The sequence below is a fragment of the Phlebotomus argentipes genome, unplaced genomic scaffold (assembly GCF_947086385.1).
Source record: "Phlebotomus argentipes unplaced genomic scaffold, Phlebotomus argentipes genome assembly contig_2, whole genome shotgun sequence".
NCBI lineage: Eukaryota > Metazoa > Arthropoda > Insecta > Diptera > Psychodidae > Phlebotomus > Phlebotomus argentipes.
Genome location: NW_026776162.1, coordinates 438,292 through 459,540, shown reverse-complemented (window position 1 = coordinate 459,540; position 21,249 = coordinate 438,292). Strand labels below are relative to the sequence as shown.

Genomic DNA, 21,249 nt, shown 5'->3' with positions numbered 1-21,249 from the left:
TCGACGTGTCAACTTGGAGAAAAATTTTCCATTTTTTTCATGGCTCTTTGTAGTTCTTTATTCAATTCTTCGCACCTTTTCAACCCACATTTCACATTATTTTATTCATGACCCACGAAACTCTGAGAATAGCATACATTTTTCCGATGAAAAGACTGAATTAATCGCCCCTTGGCAAAGTCATTATGACTTTCCCCGTTGAAGAAGTAGATGGCAAGGAATCTTATTAGACTCGTCCATGGGAAACTTCTTATCTGATCAAATCAAATCAGTTTTCATCCCATTTTCGTGTTAATCTTCTGTATTTAAGCGTGATTATTGTAAATTGTACAGTAATAAAACTTAATTATCGCAGGGCGTGACAGAGAGCGCGATTCTTTAGAAGCATAATGAGTAAATCGATCTCTTTGGTGTGTTGAGGAAAATTAGTCCGGGAGTATTTCGTCTACTTCTTCTTGGGATTGGCGCTGGGCGTGGTGGATTGAAACACCGACGAGGCAGACATTAGGTTCTCAATGTACTGGCCTAGCACCTGGTTCTCTGATCGCAGCTTCAGGTTCTCCTCCTTCACGCTGTCCACGCGCTGGGAGAGATCATCGAGGGTGTTCTGCAGCTCCAGAACTTGCGTGATGAGACGCGCCTTCTCCTCGTGCTCGTCCGGAGAGAGGTCTTGCTCCTCCAGGCTGTGCGACGGAGGTGGACTAGAGCTGAAGGTGCTGGGCAGTGAGTCCAGAGAGCGCCCATTCACCATGTTCCTGGGCAGCGACTCGTCGTCGTTGATGATGACTGGAAGTGAAAATGTGGGGGTGGAATTTTATGCAATTTCTCGGGCTTCACTTGACTTGTCCGCGCGCACCTTGAGAATCTTCATCCGCCAGTGGAATGTCGTCGGTAGAGGACATTTTTTATCACCTAAATCTTTGCGATTCGAGGAAATTTGTGTGTAAAAACAAAGGTGGAAAAAGTGACTGCAAGAGAGCGACAGATTTTCCAATAACAATCGACTCAGCGTAGACCGGACAAATCTGCAGAGGATTCTTACGAAATCGCTGTTTTCCTTCACATGTGTTTTTGCGCGGAAAACATTTTTTCCTAAATTCAGAGGTTATTGCTGGCTATTAGATGTGAAAAGTCTTCAATTCTCGTGTACGTGAAAAGCTGGAAATCGTGAGAAAACATCATAAATTAAGGCGCTGAACGCCACCTTGCGGAATAATTTGGCGAACTGAGCGACAAATTTGGGGGTGTTTAGGGTTGCCCGAGTGGGATTGGCTGAGCTGTCAGTGTGGAGGCTTCGTAAAACGCCACAAAGAGAGTGAAAATTGAGCATTTTCTCAGTGATTTCGTGCCAGAGTCGCGATAAAATGACGACAAAGAGGCCACGGAGGCTCACGAGGACACTGTGATGTAGTGTGAATCGCGGAAATCTGCCTGTGAACGCCGCGAGAGCTCTGTTGACTTTCTTGTTTTGGGTGACCTTCTGCCCCCGATTTTTCACCTTTCCCGCGCCCCCACACGCTTAAGCGGTACTCCAGACTGTCCAGTGGGGCCCACCTGAAGTGTCCGTGCAGTGGATGGGCAGGCCGGCCATGTCTGTCCCTGCGTAGCGCCCACTTCTTCTGCCCTTTGTCAGTGTGACAGCGTTCCTCGAGGCGCCCCCGCGACTGTCCTGCAAGATGGCCGACTTTGACGCGATCTACGAGGAGGAGGAGATCATCGACGACAACCTGGAGGACCAGATGCACGCCACACTGGTCCCGGAACCCATTGTGATCCGCGGTGCTGGGAATATGACAGTGTGAGTATCGCGGGATGACCCAGGCTGGTCGCGCGTGGCCCCAAAATAACACCAAGTCCGTCGAGTGGGGATTCTTTGTGATGCATCCAATTCCGTTCCCATTATCATGCCGCACATTTCTGGCATTTCTCGTGCTTATTGTGCCACACAAAGCATTGCAAACACTCTTGTTTTCCACCTTCTCGGGAGGCGCGCACTCGAGTGCGTTTCGTAAGGTGTCTCTTCTGCGTTGATTTGAAAGAAAAAGCCATCAGGCGAATACACAATCTCGCTCATTGTTACTTCCGAAGATAAATTACGCATGAAATTACAGTGGAATTGCGATGCGAATGCGACTGAAGCCACAGAAAACAGCGTTTAGCTTCTTGTACGCATTGAGATCCTTTATTTGCTTGCTAATTTTCGATTGTTTGCTGTGACTTTTCTATCCTCTGAATCGAATCTGGCAAAACACACAGAAAAAGGATTTTTCAATTCGCTCTCGTTGTTTGTGTATGAAATGGACAAAAATACCACTTTTGCCATTTCTCTCTTGAAAACGACGCGCACGAGATTGTAAATTAGCGAGTTTTGCCTTTCGCAAAGCTGCACAAATACATAATAAAGATCGAGATAAAGGTGCAGAGAAAGAGAAATAGAAAGAGAGTGAATGATTCTACTGAGAATTGAGGAAAAGTGTTTCACAGGCACAATCTTCGTGTGCGTGATTCATGGCATGTGGCTTGAAACTGCACAAGTTTACCTGTTTTGTGACTCGCTCTTTGTTTTGGGAAGAAATCTTTCTCCGCCAGTCTAATTGGTTCGGCAATGTTCTGACGCAAGCAATCCAATTAGAATACAGCTCACGAAAAATGCGTAATTGTCGAAAATTTATATAAACACGAACTTGATGAAGATCACTTGATGGAGAGTGTTTTCCGGATGTTGCAACTGAATTTTTACTCTGGCAAGCACATAAATGGGGGTGGTGGAGATGAATGTGGTGTAAATAGGTGTAAATGAACTCTGCGCAATGCCCCAAATAAACAAGAATGCAAAAGAGAATTCGGCACATTGTCAAATGAGCATGTTTTTGGCCAAAAGAGTGAATTTATACGATTGTCGTTCTGTGCATTTAAGTTGGTTCACACTCAATGCTCAGGGAAAATGGGTGTTCAGAAACCTAGAGGGGTTGGAAAAGCTCTTCTCCACCACTTGAGCACCAAGAACATCAATTAAGTGTTATTAGTAAACGTATTATTTCTTTGAAGAAGTAATAATAGACTTAAGTTTGCCTCGAAAATCAACGTGAAGAGGTTTTGAGATTGAGAATATTCGATAATAATTTAACAATTCATAGAAGAACGCTAGAGTACAAGACACGTGCTTCATTTTGACTTCCACTGACCCAAATTCAGAGCAAATTCTCGAGGAAATCTCCTGCAAATATGCACAAGAAATCCCCAGAGCGACGGCTGATGAGGTCGAGTGTTGCGAAAGAGTGCTTTTATCGCGCCATTGTCTCGAGTGTATAGAAAGAGTGACTTTGTCCTGTCGTTGCAGATTCGGCCTGAGCAATCGCTTCAACAGCGAATTCCCGTCCGGGCTGGTGTCGCGCGTGGCGCCGGAGGAGTTTAAGGCCACGATTGGGCGGATCAACGCCGTGCTGAAGAAGACCCTGCCGATGAACGTGAAGTGGCTGTTCTGCGGCTGCATGTGCTGCTGCTGCACGCTGGGATGCTCTCTCTGGCCTGTGATATGCCTCAGCAAGCGCACGCAGAACACGCTGGACAAGCTGCTGGAGTGGGAGAACAGCCATCTGTACCAGAAGCTGGGCCTGCATTGGCGCCTCACGAAGCAGCAGTGCGACTCCAACTCCATGATGGAGTACGTGCTGCTGATAGAGTTCATACCCAAGATACCCATCTATCGGCCAGACTAGGCGCTTCTGATGCCCACGATACCAATGCTGAGAGACGTGTACATATGTAGTTAAAGGACAGTGGAGGATTATTGCGCCCAATTGACAATAGAGAGAGAGAGAGAAGAGAGATTTTAGGCGAAGGAGAGCGAATTGACGAATGGATCACGAATGCCTTGTAGTGACACGATAATTAGTGCAAGAAAAAAAAATCTCTTTTTGGCAAAATTACGATGAAGAGAAGAAGTCTCGTTTTACCATATGTAATCAATTCATTATCACACATTAACGCTAATTGATTGTTCTCAGATGCTCCCTTGGATAAGCGGAGTGTTTTCACGCAAAGCTGAAGAGCTGTCGATTGAATTATCCCACAGAGAGTAGGCAAAATTGCGGGCGATGCACATGATTAAGTGAGGAAATTGCGAATAGTTGAGTTGAGGAAAATTTTGTTCTCAAAACAAGGAACAGTAAATTTGAATTGAAGAGTTTTATGGAATATTTTTGATTATAGTGTTAATTGCAGAGGTTGGAAGAGGAGGAGGAGTGGAATGAAAAGGGAGGGCAGAAAAGTGGAAAGAGATACGATGAGAATTATATTGTGTTAGATTGAAGAGAAGAGATTTAAGTGAAGAGTGGATTGTTAAATATCATTTTTACAAACATTATAGTTTACTGATTGAGGCTGACTAATTGCTAATCGAAACACTATATTTGTAGCACACAATGGAGAAAAACTATATTGAGGAAGAAAGAAGCTTGATTTATACTATTTTTCTATATATTGATTATTTCTCTTAGTTAATATATCGATTCTAGAATTTGTTCTCTTTTATACGTGATGAGAAGAAGATGAAAAAAACCATTTTTTTTTGTAGTTGACGTTGAACTGGACAATTTCTGTTGACGAACACAAGTCAAATGATATATCACCGCCAGTGTAGAATTACGTTGAAGAGAGGAATCTGAAAAATATCACTTTTGATTAATGATAAATTTTACTCTGTATTGAATTTCATTGAACGACCCTGTAAATAGTGGCTGACTAATAAGAAACTTGTTGAATTGGAAGTTTTGCTTTAATGAATGGGGGAGAAAAGAGTGGAATGTATACATTGTAAGAGGAGAATTAAATATGAAAAAATATTGCCTTTACACAAGAGCGAAAATCCCACAAATACACCGATTATGACTTACAAAACAAATCAAGGGAGGGAGATAAGGGAGAAAGAGCGCGCAAGGAGGCATAAATGAATGTGAATCTTGAGATGTGGGGAGAGTAAGAATGAGAGAGAAATAGTGTGTTTGAGTGGCATTTTGCGAAAAGGGAAAGAGAGTGTGAAGTAAATATACTGTGGACGAGATTACGCTGAGGAAAGGGAGAAACAGTGAGAAATGGTGTAAAAAGTGCGCATTTTATATTAATTATGCAATTATCACTTAATAAATGTAATAATGAGATAAAAGAGCACTTTTGATTGTCGATGTGACGCGATCGAAGCGCTTGTGGTTGAGCATTTTGTGATCACTCTTTATCTCCGCTCGTGCTTTTCTCCTGCTCTGCATTTTCGCCCCTGTTCAGGCCTCCCGACACATCTCAATATTGCTCCACTCGAATTTCGCCCGCTGAGAAGAGCAGTTGATTAAATATTTGGCCGAGACAAGTGTACATGATCACGATTGTTTATTTGCCTATGGACTGATTGTGCTCCACTCTCTCTCTAGTCAGCATATTCCTGAATATTCCAATTATCTGCACTCAAATATATACAGTTTTTCGATTTGCACTTGCAAACATTGTTCAATTAGTCTGAATTATTGCCGATTCTATTTAGAGTGCAGTTCCTGTTGGCTATTCTACACAGGAAATCAGTTCTCAATCACTTCATTAGAAATGCTGATGTCTCTAAAGTGTCTAATAATGATCTGGTTTTCTAAATAGGTCAACTATTTTGGAACATTTCGGTTCTTTGACGTTCTGAGCAAATCCCAAGACAGTTCGTGTTGATAAAGATCAATTCAATGGATCTATTTAAAAGTCTGTTGTGTCTGTTGAAGACATCAAATATTTCAAGATCAAGCTTTCTTGCTCTTAATTTAATTATTTTTGCAATCCAAAATTTTCTCTCTGTTGTCTTTTGAGGTCTAAAAACCATGAAATTTCATTTATCGATCCTTTGAATTTGAATTTTATCACTCATAATCAGGATAACGATGAAATGTTTCACTTCACAAAATTTGTAACTTTTGAAAAACGGGAAAATTGTCTCTTTTTGGCAAACTAAAAATATCTAAAAGTGCGTCTTGCGTACGCAAAGATGACCGGTTTCTTTAAAAGCGGATGCAAATTTTCATTTCTCAAGTTTCTCAACATATTTAACAGTGATAAGACGTTTCGCTTTACATGGATTAGATTAGATTAGAAATGGGGGTGGTACAAGAAATCTTGCTCCACGGCATCCAGGCCATCTGACGGGCCCTTTATGCATCCCCAGGAAAATTTTCCCATTTAAGGGCCAAGACCCAAAGCTAACCAGTCATCCCCATCCCCAGTTACCTTTCAGACGGTAACAGCTTTGGCCTGTGACTTTCATTGATATCTTATTTTTATTTATGTCGTCCCTCTCCCCCCGGTTATCCTCTGATTTTTTCCCAATCAGAGGGCAAGGCTTTCAAAGTGAGCCAGTCAAATTCACAGACTAGCAGAGCTTGGCCTTGGGCGTGTTTGCAGACGATATCGCTATTTACAAGCGACACCAGTCTGGTAGTGTGCCCATCTATAAGTAAGGACAGATGCGAAATACACTTCCACAGAAGTTTCTACTTCAGTTGGAACATTTAACAGCAACCTTAATTGGGCTGGAATTTTATATTTGCCATTGAAGGGCTTAATATTTTTCGCATCTGTTGTGTTCGATCATTTGCAAGTGATGGGGATCGAACACACGACCGTGATGTCCTCAGTCTGGTTCTCTACCGACTGCACCACGGCCGCCCTGACTTCGCTTTACATAAACATGCATCAGATAGTTTTTATTTGCATGTTATTAAAGTGCTGCAAAATATTTTCGTCGACAATTTTCACGAGAAACTTGAGATGGGGAGAAAAAAGAGACATTTTGGATGAATCATAATTCTTGAAATTACGAGCACAAATCGTAATGAGATCTCAGCTCGACGATGACTTTGCAAAAATTCATACAGCCTTTCTTTGTCTCAGTGCACAAAAACTCAACTGCGCGGAATTCCTCTTCGCGAAATGTGCCGTTGTTGGGTTGGAGGAGCGCTTGGAAATTGAGTTGATTTTGCAGTGAAATCGTCAAATTGTATGAATTTCATTCACCTGAAGCCCGAAAATAGTTCATATTTCACCGTTGCTGTCTTTGTCGTGTGACTTTGTGCGGTGAAAAATTCGCAATTACCGCCATGCAAGGGGGCGTTGAGTACTTTCGGCGTCTCTTTGGGGCCCTCTGCCCACCTCTGGGGTGAATCACACGCAAATGAGAGTCGCAACCTGTTTGCCTGCAACCCACGATCGCGCGCTCAATCGTGTGCGATGTCGCCGAACCGATTTGAACTAGATGAGACTGATTTTCTGTGGATTTCCATGGGCGAGCGCGCGCATTGGAAGAAATTTTAAAAGTGCCTCATTTGTATACTGGAAAGCCGCGCAATCCGCACACCGCATGAGCTGAATGTGAGTGGTTTGACGAAAAAAAAACTTGATTTCTTCTCCATCATCGGAGGGTTGTGGTGTGCGTGTGTTTTTCCACTCATTTTTGCCATCTCTTTGTCTGGGCGAACATGCGTCTATTGTTCCGCAGCACCACCTCACGAGGGAGAGGGTTCTCACCTTTCTCGTGTGCGCGCGATGACGCAGAAAAGCGCGAGGGATTCTGCGTTGCGCGCCGAGGGGAAGTGTTGTGGCAAAGTATGCGGATGTCGCGTGCAACTCAAGGATCACTTCCATGCGCGGCGTGGATCACCTCAGCAGCTGCTGCTCCTGCCCAGCTCTGGCTCCTCACTGAGACACCGTCATGTTGTCTGCAGTTGTGTGGTGATGCAGGAACCTCATTTGAGCAACTGGTCGCCCGACTTTGTTTACTCGTCGCGCGCTCGCTCGGGGTCTCACATGCTCTAGTCACACTGCGAATGCTCAGTTTATTCTTGAGCGCCGAACATTGAAAACGGTCGCGATTTCAGCTCTCCAACATTCAGCAAAACACCCGAGAAATCCCACTGTCCAGAGTGCGGATGTCGGACCAGTGAAATCATAGTGAAATATGCACAAGTTGCTCGCGATGTGATTCAATTCTGCGGTGGAAAAGTTCAACAAAGAACAACCTATCGCGATTAGTGACTATTTATCACTAATTATCCTGCAATTACTACCCATTTGTTTGTTTTAAACGTGAAGTTGCAATTGACAGAGGGAGAAAAACAGTGTCACTGCGAAGAAGTGTTGCGAGGAAAAGACAGCATTTCTGCATTAAAAATATCACGCGCTCGCGAGTGGAGACGTGGAAATACCTCAAAACCATCGAGAGGCAGTTAATCGGAGGTGAGTGGAGGGAAAACTCCTATGGAAATTCACGCACAAACTATCGAGCGCCGGAAACACTATTGGGAACATGCAGAGGCGCAGACTTAGCGGAAAGATGGGCAGATTTGGGGGGATTTTCCAAAAAAATTGAACAGCCAAAAGTTCAGATGTTTGCCAAACTGCGCTCTGAATGCCACACATTATAGTTTATGTTTTTGCAATATGACTGATTATTACAAGTCAACAAGGTGGTAGAAAAACACTCTGAAATTCATTCAGTTTTTAGCGGGAAAGCTGAACGGGAAATACACAAAAAGAAGGGTTTATTAGCAGTGTGACGATTTTGCGAAAAGTGTAGATCCATGAATTGAATTTCAGTGAAGGATCAAAAAAAAAAGAAAAAGCGCAGAAAGACAATTTAATGCAATTTGAGAATTCGTCCAATTAATAGGAAATTTAAAGATAGAATGCTTGATTGCGAGCGATTTCTTGCATATTGCTGACGAAGGAATGAAAACCAATGAAATCACAGTGACATTTTCTTGAAATGCTGACAATGCAATCACACGAAATAAGAAATAAACACTGAGAAGAATAAATATTATTTTGTAATATGAAATTTTATCCCCTTGGTCATGATTTTGCTACCTTTCTTTCGAGATTCTGAGTCATAACTTAATGTTTATGACATTTTCTTATATTCCGAATACTTTTTAGACAAAATTCATTCTTTTTACATCATGTTGAAGCTTTTTTCCTGCTTTTTTGCATAAAAAGCTAGTAAAATTGTTCAGAATTAATATTCAAAATCCCATTTTTAGTTTAGTTCTGTCTTGAATTCAATAAATGCTGTAATTAAGAACTGAAGCATTCTAAATAGCCTCGTTCTCATTTTCTTGCCATCATTTTCAGTTCAATGACCGAGGTTTTCAGAGTAAATTCAGGCAAAAAATTGTAATATTCCACTCAAATTCAATCAATGACGAAAAGCTCTGTGAAAATACTGCAGAACAGTCGCTCTATATACTCTCGATATCGCTCAGCAACGTGACTTTCATCCCAGTGCACAATCGGGACGCAAAAATGGTGAAACTAGAATCCACCACAAAAATCCAGGCCTGCAGAGACAAAGTGTAGCTCACTGGCAAATGCTTTCCGCGAGCGGAGAAAGATCGCATTGCCGCGGAGGCAGAAAAAAGGCTCACTATCAGCTGCTGGACGAGATAAATTGACAGCATATGAAAATATTGCGTCTGGCACTGATGTTTTCAAACTGGCGATTTGAAGAGTGAACCATAGCGCGATAGTGTGAAGATGGCGATATGAATAGTAAAAAAGTGATAATTTATGTGTGAAATTCCATTTGGAATTCACTCGCAAATCTCGCCCACAATTCGTGTGTCGCATTGTCGTTTTATTTGAGCATCATCACGTGAGATTAACCCTAATTGTTCTTCCACCTCGTATTTTCAGAGGAATTAATTGAACAATGTGTGGTAGTCATGATTAGATAATTAGATAATATCCTCAATTACGCTAATAAGTTGCTGAGACTCGCCTCGAGATTGATTGGTGTGTCAACGAGAAAAAGTCCCGGCATTTTGCTATATTTTAAGATAAATAATTGATATTTAACTTTAATTAAGAGCGGAGAGAATTATTTATTTTCATACCGCTCAAAGGCCACACCATGAGATTCTGGAACATGTCAGAAAATTTCAGTGTCTTTTCCATAGTCAACACTTCTCGAGAGACCCTTGGAAGGTTAATTGATGCATTTAAATGCAGATATGGGTGGAAAAAACAGCGGAATGGGAAACTTTTCATTGAAATCGATGAAATTTTGCTCTATTACAAGTGCTAATGTGGCTAAATTGACGGCGAAAATTCATATCATAGCAATTTACGATTCGTGATCATTACTTAATGAGGTGGAAATCAGTGTAAAAAACACTGCGTGACTCACCAAGACTGATTTCGCGGGGATCGTCGTTCTGGCAATGTTTCGTTTGTGCAGAGAATATTCTCATAAATCCCACAATTTCACCTCCACGATTTTTATTTGTTTTCTTACTGTCATCGTCAAAACACAAATCTCACTTAAAGTCGAGTGAATATATAATGATGAGGCGATATTTGGATTGCGCGGAGTGAGAAAAAACGCGCGATCGCGCGGAGTCAAGGCTCTCTCAAATCGCATTGATCGGACCCTTGAAGTGTGTTGAGGACACTTTGCGGCCCATTTTGGGCAAAAATGCGGAAGAGAGCATTTGTGGCATTTCTCTGCCAAGGCGCGTCCAGACAGATGATCGCAAGATCCCACACGAGATTCACTAATCACGAGGCGCCGTGAGAAATCCCAACGGGGGCCAACGGAATATCTCTTGACATTGCTTCTTGAAAAATCCACGCAATTAAGCAGCATCTGCTGGTGATTAACGACGTCGTGAAAATTGTTAATTGATCGACTTGGGTGAGATTTCTTCGCGCGCGCGGCACTTGAGGAAACTTTTTCGCTCTCGCGCGGAGACCCAATAAAATCGGGCGAGCAAATAAACCGCGAAAAAATAAACACACCCGCAGATGAGTCAATAAATCAGTCGCGCGATAATGCATTGCCGCCGAATTGCAGATGACGAAGATCATGGATGAGCGCCGGCCGCCGGAGTCGCCGGGCGACTTGGCGTGGACGAAGCTGCTGGACGACAGCAACACGCCAGGAGCGGTGATCGTGAAGATCGACGACAGCCAGAAGGAGAGCCCCACATCCTCGGACCCTCCGCAGATCGGCGGCCGCAGGCAGTCCATCCTGGGCGCCTTCCAGCGCCAAATCCGGCTCTCGCTGAAAGCCGTGAGCGACTCTCCAGGACCGATCACAAGGTGAGAAAATCCACATTCAGACGCTGCAGCTGCAGAGTTCTAGGAAGCAATCCAGGCTAAATATAACCCGCCAATTTCACCGCTCAATTTTATATTTGAACAGCGGGAAATTGCGTGGGCGCGAGTGTCAGTTTATGCACCCGCGGAGATCTTTTCTCCTGCGATGTTTGTATTTGTTCCGCGAAATAACAACTCCTGCCTCGTGTCACTGGCGGCGGAAGAGCTTCTGACGTGGGCAAGGAGAGGTTTCACTCTCTGAACACTAACAATCGCCGAGGATATAATGTTTCAGAATTCATTTTCAATTTTTACGACATGTTTTTCACTCTCGTGAATGAGAGACAGATGGAAAGTATCGTGGAATCTTTGACTTTCTCTCGCACACTGTGATTGAAATTTAAGGAATTTTCGGTAGTCTTGGAAGTTCATCTTGAAATTCCTGGCATATTTGAGAGAAAAACAAAAAAATATCCTTGTAATTTATTCACCAAAGCGCTTTATCTGATGAAATATATCAATTTCCTTGTCCGCACCTTCCGAAAATCTGCGTATAACTTACGATTAAATAAAATTCATCACATATTAGAAGTCATAAAATAACTATAAAATCCAAAAATTTGCATAACTTTGTCTGGACTGAAATAAAGTTTCAGATTATAAGATGAGATAGTGTTGATAAGGCAAAGTTTCCAATAATATTGATTCGATGTTTTGAATTTTTGGGGTGAGAATCATAAAAAGTCATCACTTGCAATGACATTCTACTACAAACATGTTCAGCGACGGACAGATTAAAAACCTATTAACACGCAACCAGTCACACCGGTCGCAGAATTTGTAGTCACAGAAGAGCAATATGATTTTTCCCCCAGAATTCTTATGGAAAAATTACAGCAAAGTTACTAATGATTACAATAATTATCATTATAATTATCATGGTTTTCCTGGCGAGCTTTACATCGTGAAAACTTAGAAATATTGAAGGTTTTACTTGAAGTTTTCCACCTTCTGGAAAATCTCAGAAGTTCAGCAACACAAACTACTGAAAAAGATGAATTTAATTGCAAAAAGGACAGTGCTTTGTTGAATCACTTGTGTTCAGCCATAAGCGCTCCTTTCAATGTCCTTTTCCCTTGATTTCTGGCCTTTTAGTCTTCCACTTCTGTTTCCACGTGTCGTGAATTTCGCCTGAAACTTTGCCTCCTAAGCAAGAGTGTCAAGGAGGCCTTCTCATGCTGCCCAGCATCGTTTTGTGTACCCAACTCACGGTCGAGGAGAGGCAACACAGACGAGACAATCAAGCCTTTACAGCGCATCCATTTGGCCTCAGCAGGGATCCAGGGTGACGTCATGTGCTGGTGCTGGACATTAAGAATGTATCAGGGAATTTACATCGAGACGAAGATGCCATTCGGCGGCTTGGAGTGGGCGCGTGTGCGGTGGGTCAAATGCGGGGGCGGAAGATGAATTTTTGGGGGGATTTTTACGACGATGACACACAAACTCATTAAAAATTCACATCCTCACAGTGCTCTGGGTTTTCTCTAAATCTCCTCTGCATTGCACAATCGAGAGTGTCTTGAATTTTCAGCAGCTCGCATTGCACAATGCCTGGCTATAAGTTGGTTGTCGATGGGCGCACGGAGTCAAGGTGGTCGTGCAAGGTGTAGTGAGATGAAAAAAAGATCAAAGCTCTTTTGCATAATCACGCACCGTGGAACTAATCAATGTGGATCACACCGAGATCCGGCCAATTTTCCCGCCATTCTGACACATGGAAAACACAATCTCTGCGACGTTGGAAATTTCATGGAGAAAATCACACTTTACTAGAACAAGGTTCTCTGCCATAAACTAATAAGCTGCCCAATGTTGATGCGATGGAAATGGACTTAATTGGGTTTTTAATTGTTGATTTGTCCCTTTTCACGCTCCTATCGCTCTCCAGCCCGAGGATACGCATTTGCAATTATAATCACGCCCCACGAAGTGATTCTTAATTGCATTTTCTAGCCATTGCCGTCACTTTTTTTTGCCAGTCGCTGCGACACTGTCTCTCCATGAGTTGTCTCGGGTGAGAAATTGCACGGAAAATTTTTCCTGCGGCCTCCAAAAGGATCATGCAAGACGCACCGCGAGATGCGAATCGCTTCGGCGAGTGAAAGGCCGCGATAAGAGCGAAGAGATTCTATTAATACGCACCCATTTGACCGATACCAATAATAGACTATTGCTATAAATGATTTTTCAAACGCACAATTCGGGATGAACGCGTCCACAAATAAATCTAAAGTATGTCTTCAGTGTTGCCGAATTACATGCTATGCTGGCTTTAAATGATTTCGTTAACGACTGTAAACAGAGGCGTGCAATTAAACAGAGCCTCAGCTATTATTTACTCATGGATCTTCATTGTGAAAAATTCCCGCTTGATCTCTTCATCATTTGTGGCAGGATTATGATGGGCTTAGATATGTTTTACTTATGCAATTGTACGTCTGGCGCGTCTGATCCAAATATTTGAAGGCTTTGTCAATAAGATGTTCTGCAAATGAAGGTCGTATTTGCTCTGCTGAAGCGCTTGAGGACGTCGCGCTGGTGTCTCAGGATGTGTCGAGTGCAAAAAAGCTGTAATTCTCTTCTGATATTAATAAAGTCATGCACAAAATACACACACTCAATAAATAAAAGCGCGGCGTGGAATTCGGTTGACGATGTGTGATTTGAGGAATGTGATTGATTGCTTGTGAGGAATTTTCATGTACGCAGAGATTTTCTAAAACGGAGCTTGTGATGTCCTAATTTTCAAGTTGGCGAAAAGCATGACAAAGTCATTGAAAATAACACAATCTGCACACCGCGCATTTTCCACTGAATGCATCATACAAAGTGAAAAGTCGTGACGACAGAACATTTCCCTTTCTTCGGCGTGACTCATGCTGCGGAAGAATTGAGTTTTTTTTCCAAGGAAAAGGCTGCCAATTGAGAGATGCTGAAGGTTCTAGGCATCAGGGCCTCATCATCGCGTGGGCACAAAGAGTGTTTATTTTTACCCTCTCGGTGTGAAACTCATGATTTTTCCAGTTGAGAAATTTCTCTTTTTTCATCTGGCTGACACATAATTTCGCACTGTGTAACCTCCTTTTGGGTGTCAACACCCTCGAAATTGATTTCTAGCCGACGCCATGCGTCACTAAAGAATCGACAGTTAAGTGGATTTAAATTGCAGTCGCGTGCAACTCGACTATCTGATTGTGTGCAACTGACGGGCCAAATGCGTAAAAGAGATGCAGCGAGACGAAATTAGTCATTTAGATTTAAATATATGAAGTTCACCCGTGATGCAGATAATTCATCATCGAGTGTGAAAGGAACAGAGTATCGATATTTCATAGCAGATCTCGTAATTGGTGCAGTTTGGCTCTGAATTGCTGCGTGAACAGTTCCCATTTGACCCATCTCAGTGTCTCAGTGGAAGTTACATTGTCGCTCATGACTTTCTCAGGCACTCTATCACTGTGTCGAAGGTGTTTCCGCCCGATGTCCATAGACTGGGCGTCGAATTGCTCGCGAGAGTGCTAAAATTAGGCGCGTCGCGGATTGTTTCGGTGATCCAGAGAAGAGACGGTGAAGTGTGATTTGATGGTGCTGGCGAGTCTCAAGAGCACCATGTCTGCATTGAAGCGATGCCTCAGCCAACTGTCCATGATAGTGTTTCGGGCGGAATCCTCTGGGGAGCCAGCCTGGCGCGAGGAGTGTCTCAAGTAAAGAATCTACCCCTGATCCCGACGCTGCCTTATCATTAATCAGCTGTTTGAGTGCCATCAAATCCGATTTAATTATAATCCCCTCTCGCAATGCACCGAACCTCTTCTCTCTCCGTCTTTGACACATTGCCATGATCAGCGGTAAAGCAGAGATAGTGCATGAGGGTGTATTTTTAGACGCAAGTGTTATGCGTAATCTTCAGTCTCGCGTGGTCTCTTGCTGGCAGGGAGAAAATCACATCAGTGTGCCGATCGTTAAAATGGGCAGGCAATTAACACGATTCTAGTTGCAGTCCAAGTTCGCCTAAAATCATTAAATTCTGCAAAGCTTAATTGTCCACTTTCTGAGCTTTATGACTCACCGTCTGACCTTTCATTCGAGAAATCAGGTGGTTCAGCTGTGCAACTGGTAATTTCTTTTAAATGTTATGCATTAATTACATCGGGGTTAATTTAATAAATCGCGTCAGTTCCACTGGACAATAAAGTAATGGAGATAATTAGAAAAAAGTTGAACTATTAAAGACTAATTTTGCATAACCGAGAATATACTTATTGCTTACTGAGTTGTGGTTTAACAATTGCAATATTTTATGCAGAATTTTTACCTACAAAACCTACTGGAATTCATTTTGATATTAGCTGATGGAACTGACGAAGTGTCGCGTGCTCAAGTTAATGTGCAGTCAAAGCAAAACGTCCCAAAATCATTATTTGTTTGCCCTTCAGAGTTTTTCTGGATTCTTTGTCTCTTGAGTGGCTCCCAAAAGATTCAGCTAATTGTTCTCTCTCTCTTGTGATCACTGATGAGGAAATCTCACTCTAGAATATATTTCCAATGTGATAATAGAGAGGGGGAGAGAGAAAAAAATGTATTTTTGGCGAAAAGTGGCAAAACAAGAAATGCTCTTATCACACTCTCGTCATTATCGCTCCTTGAGTATCTCATTGCCAACTTAATGACCCGTTTTTCAGCGTTCAGTGGCTCTCACTTGCTCCCACTGCCCTGGTAATCGGCGAGAGTGCATAATAGAGACCACAAAGTGGAGACTCTGAGTCGAATAATTTGTTTATCTTGGTGGCGAGGATCAATGGAAAGGCAAACGCAAGCAATATAAATTGAATATTTTGGCATATAATTGTTTATTTGAAAGCATCTCAAGTCAGTCAAATAAGCGCGCACACACACACACATGGCCAGATTTGCCCCGCAATCGCGCTCTTGCGGTGAAAATGAAGGCGTTTCCAAGCTAATTGTCGTCCACGCACATGCCGAAAACTGCGTGTGAAAAGTCTAAACAGTTTTAGGTGCTCTCCTGCTTGATGTATTATGGGAAAATATTGGCGGGGCGGCGGGAGGAAAAGGTGTTAAAAATAGATCTGGCCATTTTTACCCACTCTCGCAAGTTATTGACAAAGCATTTGGACACATTTTCCCGGCGCGGCGTTCCGCGATGAGTCTCTCTTGGCACGGCCTTTCGGCAGTGAGTCGTGGATTCAAGATCATGCGATCATCAATTAAAGAACTTGAAGAGCTCATCGCGAATCAATCATTTTTGGCGGAGGTTGCTGAACTGCACATCGCACTTCTTGCACAATCGCCACGACGCACTTGATGGCCCATTTATTGGTGTCATCGTGAAGGAAATCACTTATTAAAATCTCATCCCACGATCACGAGATGAGCCGCAATGTGACATGGCAAAAAGCGAGGCACAATTAGAGCAAAAAGTCTCTAAATTACATTTCGTGTTGGACAATCTGTCTCTCTTTGTATCACTTGAAGAAATCATTGTCATTTGCCCACATCCACACGCCAAAGAGGACGAAGATCACTTTCGTGCGACGCTCTGATGGCTCAATTTCATGTAAATTGGATGGTGTGTCCTAGTCTCCGAGGCGGTTATTTGTCTGCTTAATAAGTGGCACAGGCATTTAAATACTCCGAGAGGAATTTTCCCTCCCAACGACTCTAAGGCGAAACAAAAACACCGCCGAATGCGAAACCCCTGGTCAGATAACCGGCAAGGACAATTCGTTTCGCATTGAGATTTAAATATAGGAATTTTTTTTTCGTATGCTCGCCGCGCGACTTTTTGCAACATTTTCTTCCTCATTCTGCGGAGGTGTGGGTGAAAAGTCGTCCATCTGGGAAAAGTCTCCGCAACCATGAAGAGAGAAGGCACGACAGAAATACACAATAGTGTAAATATCTATTTGTGATTGTTTCAATATGTACATTTTAATGATCCATTTTGGTGTGTGTTTTGATCCATGGATGCCCGATCTTCATGACCACCTCCGCAATTCCCACCCAAACCACCCACCGTCGAGCATATGCTGCACTACGGCGCGAAATTGATTATTTCACGATGGCGCTTTTTTCACGCGAAAATCCATCCACATCCGCGGGAAGTAAACAATTTTGCCCACTTTTCAAAGTCACTTCATCCCGGCCTTGTACCAAAAATCCACTCATTTTCCCCATCATCAATTTTCCCTAACCGTTCAACTTTTTCTCCATATATTGCGAAACACTTTGGCTATATTTATCGTGTGACGTTTTGAGAGAAAAAAAAATAACATTCTCTATTCATATTGTCGCGTCACTTATCATGGGAAAACAAGAGAATATTCCATAATAGTAATTAGTCGTGTACAAATTAGCTCTCTCTAGATACACTTAAACTATGAAACGAGGTGATGAGGGAAATTATGCTATTTTCAGATATCGTCAGACACGATTCTCATCGAGACGCGTGAGGAAACGTGTAATTTTCAAGCACGGGGACTGCAATGTCGTCCAGGGGAATGTGGCCAAGCGTAGACGTCGATACATGCAGGTGAGTGGCTCAGAACATTCACCAAATGCTGGAGCACAGAGTATGAAAATGTCAAGATAAACTGCTTAGGGAAAATTCTCGCAAGCTCCGCCCATTTGAAAAGCCCGCCTAACAAAGTTGCAAGCGATATTCAATAGTTTCCAGAACGGACGCAAAAAGACTATTGGCAAATAAATTGGCTCAAAGTTCGCAAAAATCCCACTTCTTATTCTAAAGTCCGTAAAATGAATATTACAGCTTTGACCTTCCCAGGTGAAATGATCTGTGAATAATGCAAATAACAAGGCAAATAACATAATGTTAATTGCTTTCGAAATATTAAGGAAGATCACATTTGCCACTTTGCTATTCAAACAGTGTAAATTACTTTTCTAATGCATTCTAAAGAGCGTCAATAAGAGCTCTCAGATCTTTTTTAATGATCTCACCATGCGAATATATACCGAAATTTATCTATGCGAGAAAGGAGTGGAGCAACTCGGAGCCTCGTGAGTTCTGTTGTGTAAATATTTCCTCTGTTTGCAGGATATTTTCACCACGCTCGTGGATGCCCAGTGGAGGTGGACGCTGCTGGTGTTTGCGCTGAGCTTTCTGCTGTCTTGGACGGCTTTCGGGATTATCTGGTGGCTGATAGCATACACACACGGCGACCTGGATCATCTGGAGCCGCAAGATCCGAATGTGCAGCTCATTCACAACAAATCCACGAATCCGTGTGTCACAGAAATCTACGGCTTCACCAGCTGCTTCCTCTTCTCCGTGGAGACGCAGCACACCATCGGCTATGGGAATCGCTACATCACCGAGGAGTGTCCCGAAGCCATCTTCATCATGTGCCTGCAGAGTATTATGGGTGTCTTCATACAGGCATTTATGGTTGGAATAGTGTTCGCCAAGCTGTCCCGACCCAAGAAACGTGCACAGACGCTTCTCTTCTCGCGAAATGCCGTCATTTGCCATCGCGACGGCGTGCCCTGTCTCATGTTCCGTGTCGGCGACATGAGAAAGAGCCACATCATCGAGGCACATGTCAGGGCACAGATTATCAGGAAGAAGGTGAGTCGGTTGCCCATTTGAATTGTCTTCTCTTAACTTTGAGATGCGACTGCATAACTGCTGGCGCTAACGCTCCGTCTCTCAAATAGGTGACCAAAGAGAACGAGGTGCTTCCATTCTACCAGCAAGAGATGCTGGTGGGCGCTGATGGGCGCGAGGATCGCCTGATGTTCATCTGGCCCACGACAATCGTGCACAGGATCGACAAGCACAGTCCCCTGTACGCCCTGTCGGCGCAGGATATGCTGAAGGAGCGCTTCGAAATCGTCGTGATGCTCGAGGGTGTGGTGGAGTCAACGGGCATGACCACCCAGGCCAGGAGCAGTTACCTCCCGTCGGAGATTCTCTGGGGGCATCGCTTCGAGCACGTGGTCGCCTTCCGCAAGGAGACGGGAGAGTATGAGGTGAATGTCCCCATTTCAGGGCGATTGCAACTATAACTCATGCCTCTCCCATTCGCAGGTGGATTACACGCTCTTCAACAACACCTACGAGGTGGATACACCCCTGTGCAGTGCCAAGCAGCTCGATGAACTGCGTGCAGAGTTGAACACACCAAATGGCTTAGGTAGGGCACGATGGCAAATCGATATTCACGTGGACGAATTCTAATCGCACCCTTTGACTGCAGAGCGCCTCTGTTCGTCGGGCCTCCTGCCGCGCGTATCATCCGCAGCGTCCCTGGATCCAGCCAGTGAGGAGTCCGGCGACTCCGGTCGCCTGCAGATACGCTCGTGCTCTGTGCCAAACGGAATCCCCATCACGGACCACCATCAGATGAATGGGCAGAAGAAGACAACGTCCGGACGGCGACTGTCCGTGAAGCAGGAGGCGGTTCCTGTGGATTCAATGTGCTGATATTTGCTCAATACCTTAGGTGAGTGACCCTCAATTGTGGAATCACGAGCGCTGTTGAGTTGAGCCTCTAATCCCCAAAATAAGCTATACAAATACACCTGAAAATCGAAGGAGGATTGCATTTTGCGGGCAGTTTATAACGATATAAGAGAAAAAGTGTGTTTTGGCCTAGATTTGAACTCACTATTCAAATAACAGCTACAATTAATTAATTAAATTTTCAAGAGTAATAATATTTAATGTCACAATTATCTTATCTGCTCAATAATAGCAATAATTAATGAGCTTTTAGAACAATTATGTAATTTCAACGCATAATTATCGGTCTGGATTTTCACAACTTCTCATCTATGTGCCCCGCTCTGCCCTATACAAATATAGTTAAGCAAATCCAGCTTCAGGCCTTATGAAATTAAATAATCCAAGCGCAAGTGAATTGGAATAGAATTGGCGGGAGAATTCTGAGCACGCAGAATGAAACGTGCAATTGTGCGACTGTCGCACAGTGAATTACTGCACTAATTAATAATTAATTTTTTCCGCGTCAGCGGAGATGTGAATCAAGGTCTAGGTGAATTTTGCTCTCTTCCCTTTCATTCATGTGTGGCTCATCAATGGACAGTGACGCCACACGCACACACACGGTCAAAATTGGGTTACTCGTTGGTGACAATTTGGATAATTTATACTTCCCATGCAGCGCAATTCAGAAGATTGTGGAATGCAAAAATGCCTGGTCGTGACCAGGGATTAGCAATTCATGAGACATGCTGAAAATCATGCCATCTAATTGATGGCAATTTGTCACTCCTTGAGATATTGCGCGCGCGGCGGGAGAGCTTTTCGGGAGGAACGCGATTCACTCGCACGATTGAGATCATCCTCAAACTGGTACGAGGCTACCAGTTAATGCCTGAGCTTGCGATTTTCCGCGGTGAAGCTCAAAGGTTGCGCGCATCTGGATTTGGTGTAATAAAAAAATTAGACTTGTCCTATTGAGGCTCATGATTGGGGTCTATTAGAGTGCTCACTCCAGTCGCTCAGTGGTCGCAAAGGCTGGAGCATCGCGGCGATCGCTAAAAGGTCATTCTCTCTCTCCGCAGGTGTAAGATTAAAGCCAATTTTCCAGCCAGGTGGTGACTCAGTGTGAATTTCCTTCGCGAGAGAAACGTTAGTGCTTTATACACTTTTCTCTCTAAGAACAATTAATGTGATTCAATCTGAAAGAATTTACTACGATAGGGATTTGCTAGCCAATTTCATATACTCGCACGCAATGAGGAATCTCAAGAAGGTGTCGAAGACAGTGCTAGAGAGGAAGTTATACCTAAATTGATATATGTATGTATCTATTCCATAGGAAGAGAAGGTGTTAGAGAACAGAGAGAGAAACGTATGTGAAGAGTTTAACATTATACCGTAGATTTAGTGCGTAAGAGAGAAAGATATTTTTTGCCTTTTTCACTTCTTACCATTTTAAGAATAGAGCCTTATGTAAGAGAATAAAATTGCGAAATATTTGGACACATTAATTGGTGCAGTTAATTAATTGCCGCGAACTGCGGGTCAAGTGAGATCTGTGTGGCACGCGATGGAGGTGAAGT

The 21,249-nt window shown here is 43.2% G+C and overlaps 3 protein-coding genes across 5 annotated transcripts; 2 read left to right on the top strand and 1 right to left on the bottom strand.

Moving 5' to 3' along the window:
• Positions 1–283: 283 nt before the first annotated feature.
• LOC132265031 (short coiled-coil protein B) lies at positions 284–1,155 on the bottom strand. Of its 2 annotated transcripts, XM_059765432.1 has the most exons (3): positions 1,043–1,155; positions 857–968; positions 284–786 (listed from the first exon to the last, which is right to left on the bottom strand). In XM_059765432.1, exons 2-3 carry the CDS (start codon positions 900–902, stop codon positions 446–448), a joined length of 387 nt encoding a protein of 128 aa, XP_059621415.1. In that variant the 5' UTR covers positions 903–968; positions 1,043–1,155; the 3' UTR covers positions 284–445. The 2 variants fall into 2 exon arrangements, with proteins under 2 accessions (XP_059621415.1, XP_059621414.1); XM_059765431.1 differs by lacking the exon at positions 1,043–1,155 and having other exon boundaries at positions 857–1,035.
• A 122-nt stretch (positions 1,156–1,277) lies between these two features.
• LOC132265030 (cysteine-rich hydrophobic domain-containing protein 2) lies at positions 1,278–5,166 on the top strand. Its single transcript, XM_059765430.1, has 2 exons — positions 1,278–1,798; positions 3,341–5,166. The coding sequence occupies exons 1-2, from the start codon at positions 1,677–1,679 to the stop codon at positions 3,717–3,719; spliced, it is 501 nt and encodes a 166-aa protein (XP_059621413.1). The 5' UTR covers positions 1,278–1,676; the 3' UTR covers positions 3,720–5,166.
• Positions 5,167–7,849: 2,683 nt separating this feature from the next.
• Positions 7,850–21,067, top strand: LOC132264671 (G protein-activated inward rectifier potassium channel 3). Of its 2 annotated transcripts, XM_059764948.1 has the most exons (8): positions 7,850–8,259; positions 10,874–11,121; positions 17,617–17,731; positions 18,257–18,787; positions 18,877–19,191; positions 19,250–19,355; positions 19,419–19,664; positions 20,749–21,067. In XM_059764948.1, the coding sequence occupies exons 2-7, from the start codon at positions 10,874–10,876 to the stop codon at positions 19,643–19,645; spliced, it is 1,542 nt and encodes a 513-aa protein (XP_059620931.1). In that variant the 5' UTR covers positions 7,850–8,259; the 3' UTR covers positions 19,646–19,664; positions 20,749–21,067. The 2 variants fall into 2 exon arrangements, with proteins under 2 accessions (XP_059620931.1, XP_059620932.1); XM_059764949.1 differs by lacking the exons at positions 7,850–8,259; positions 10,874–11,121 and adding an exon at positions 14,545–14,885.
• Positions 21,068–21,249: the final 182 nt, after the last annotated feature.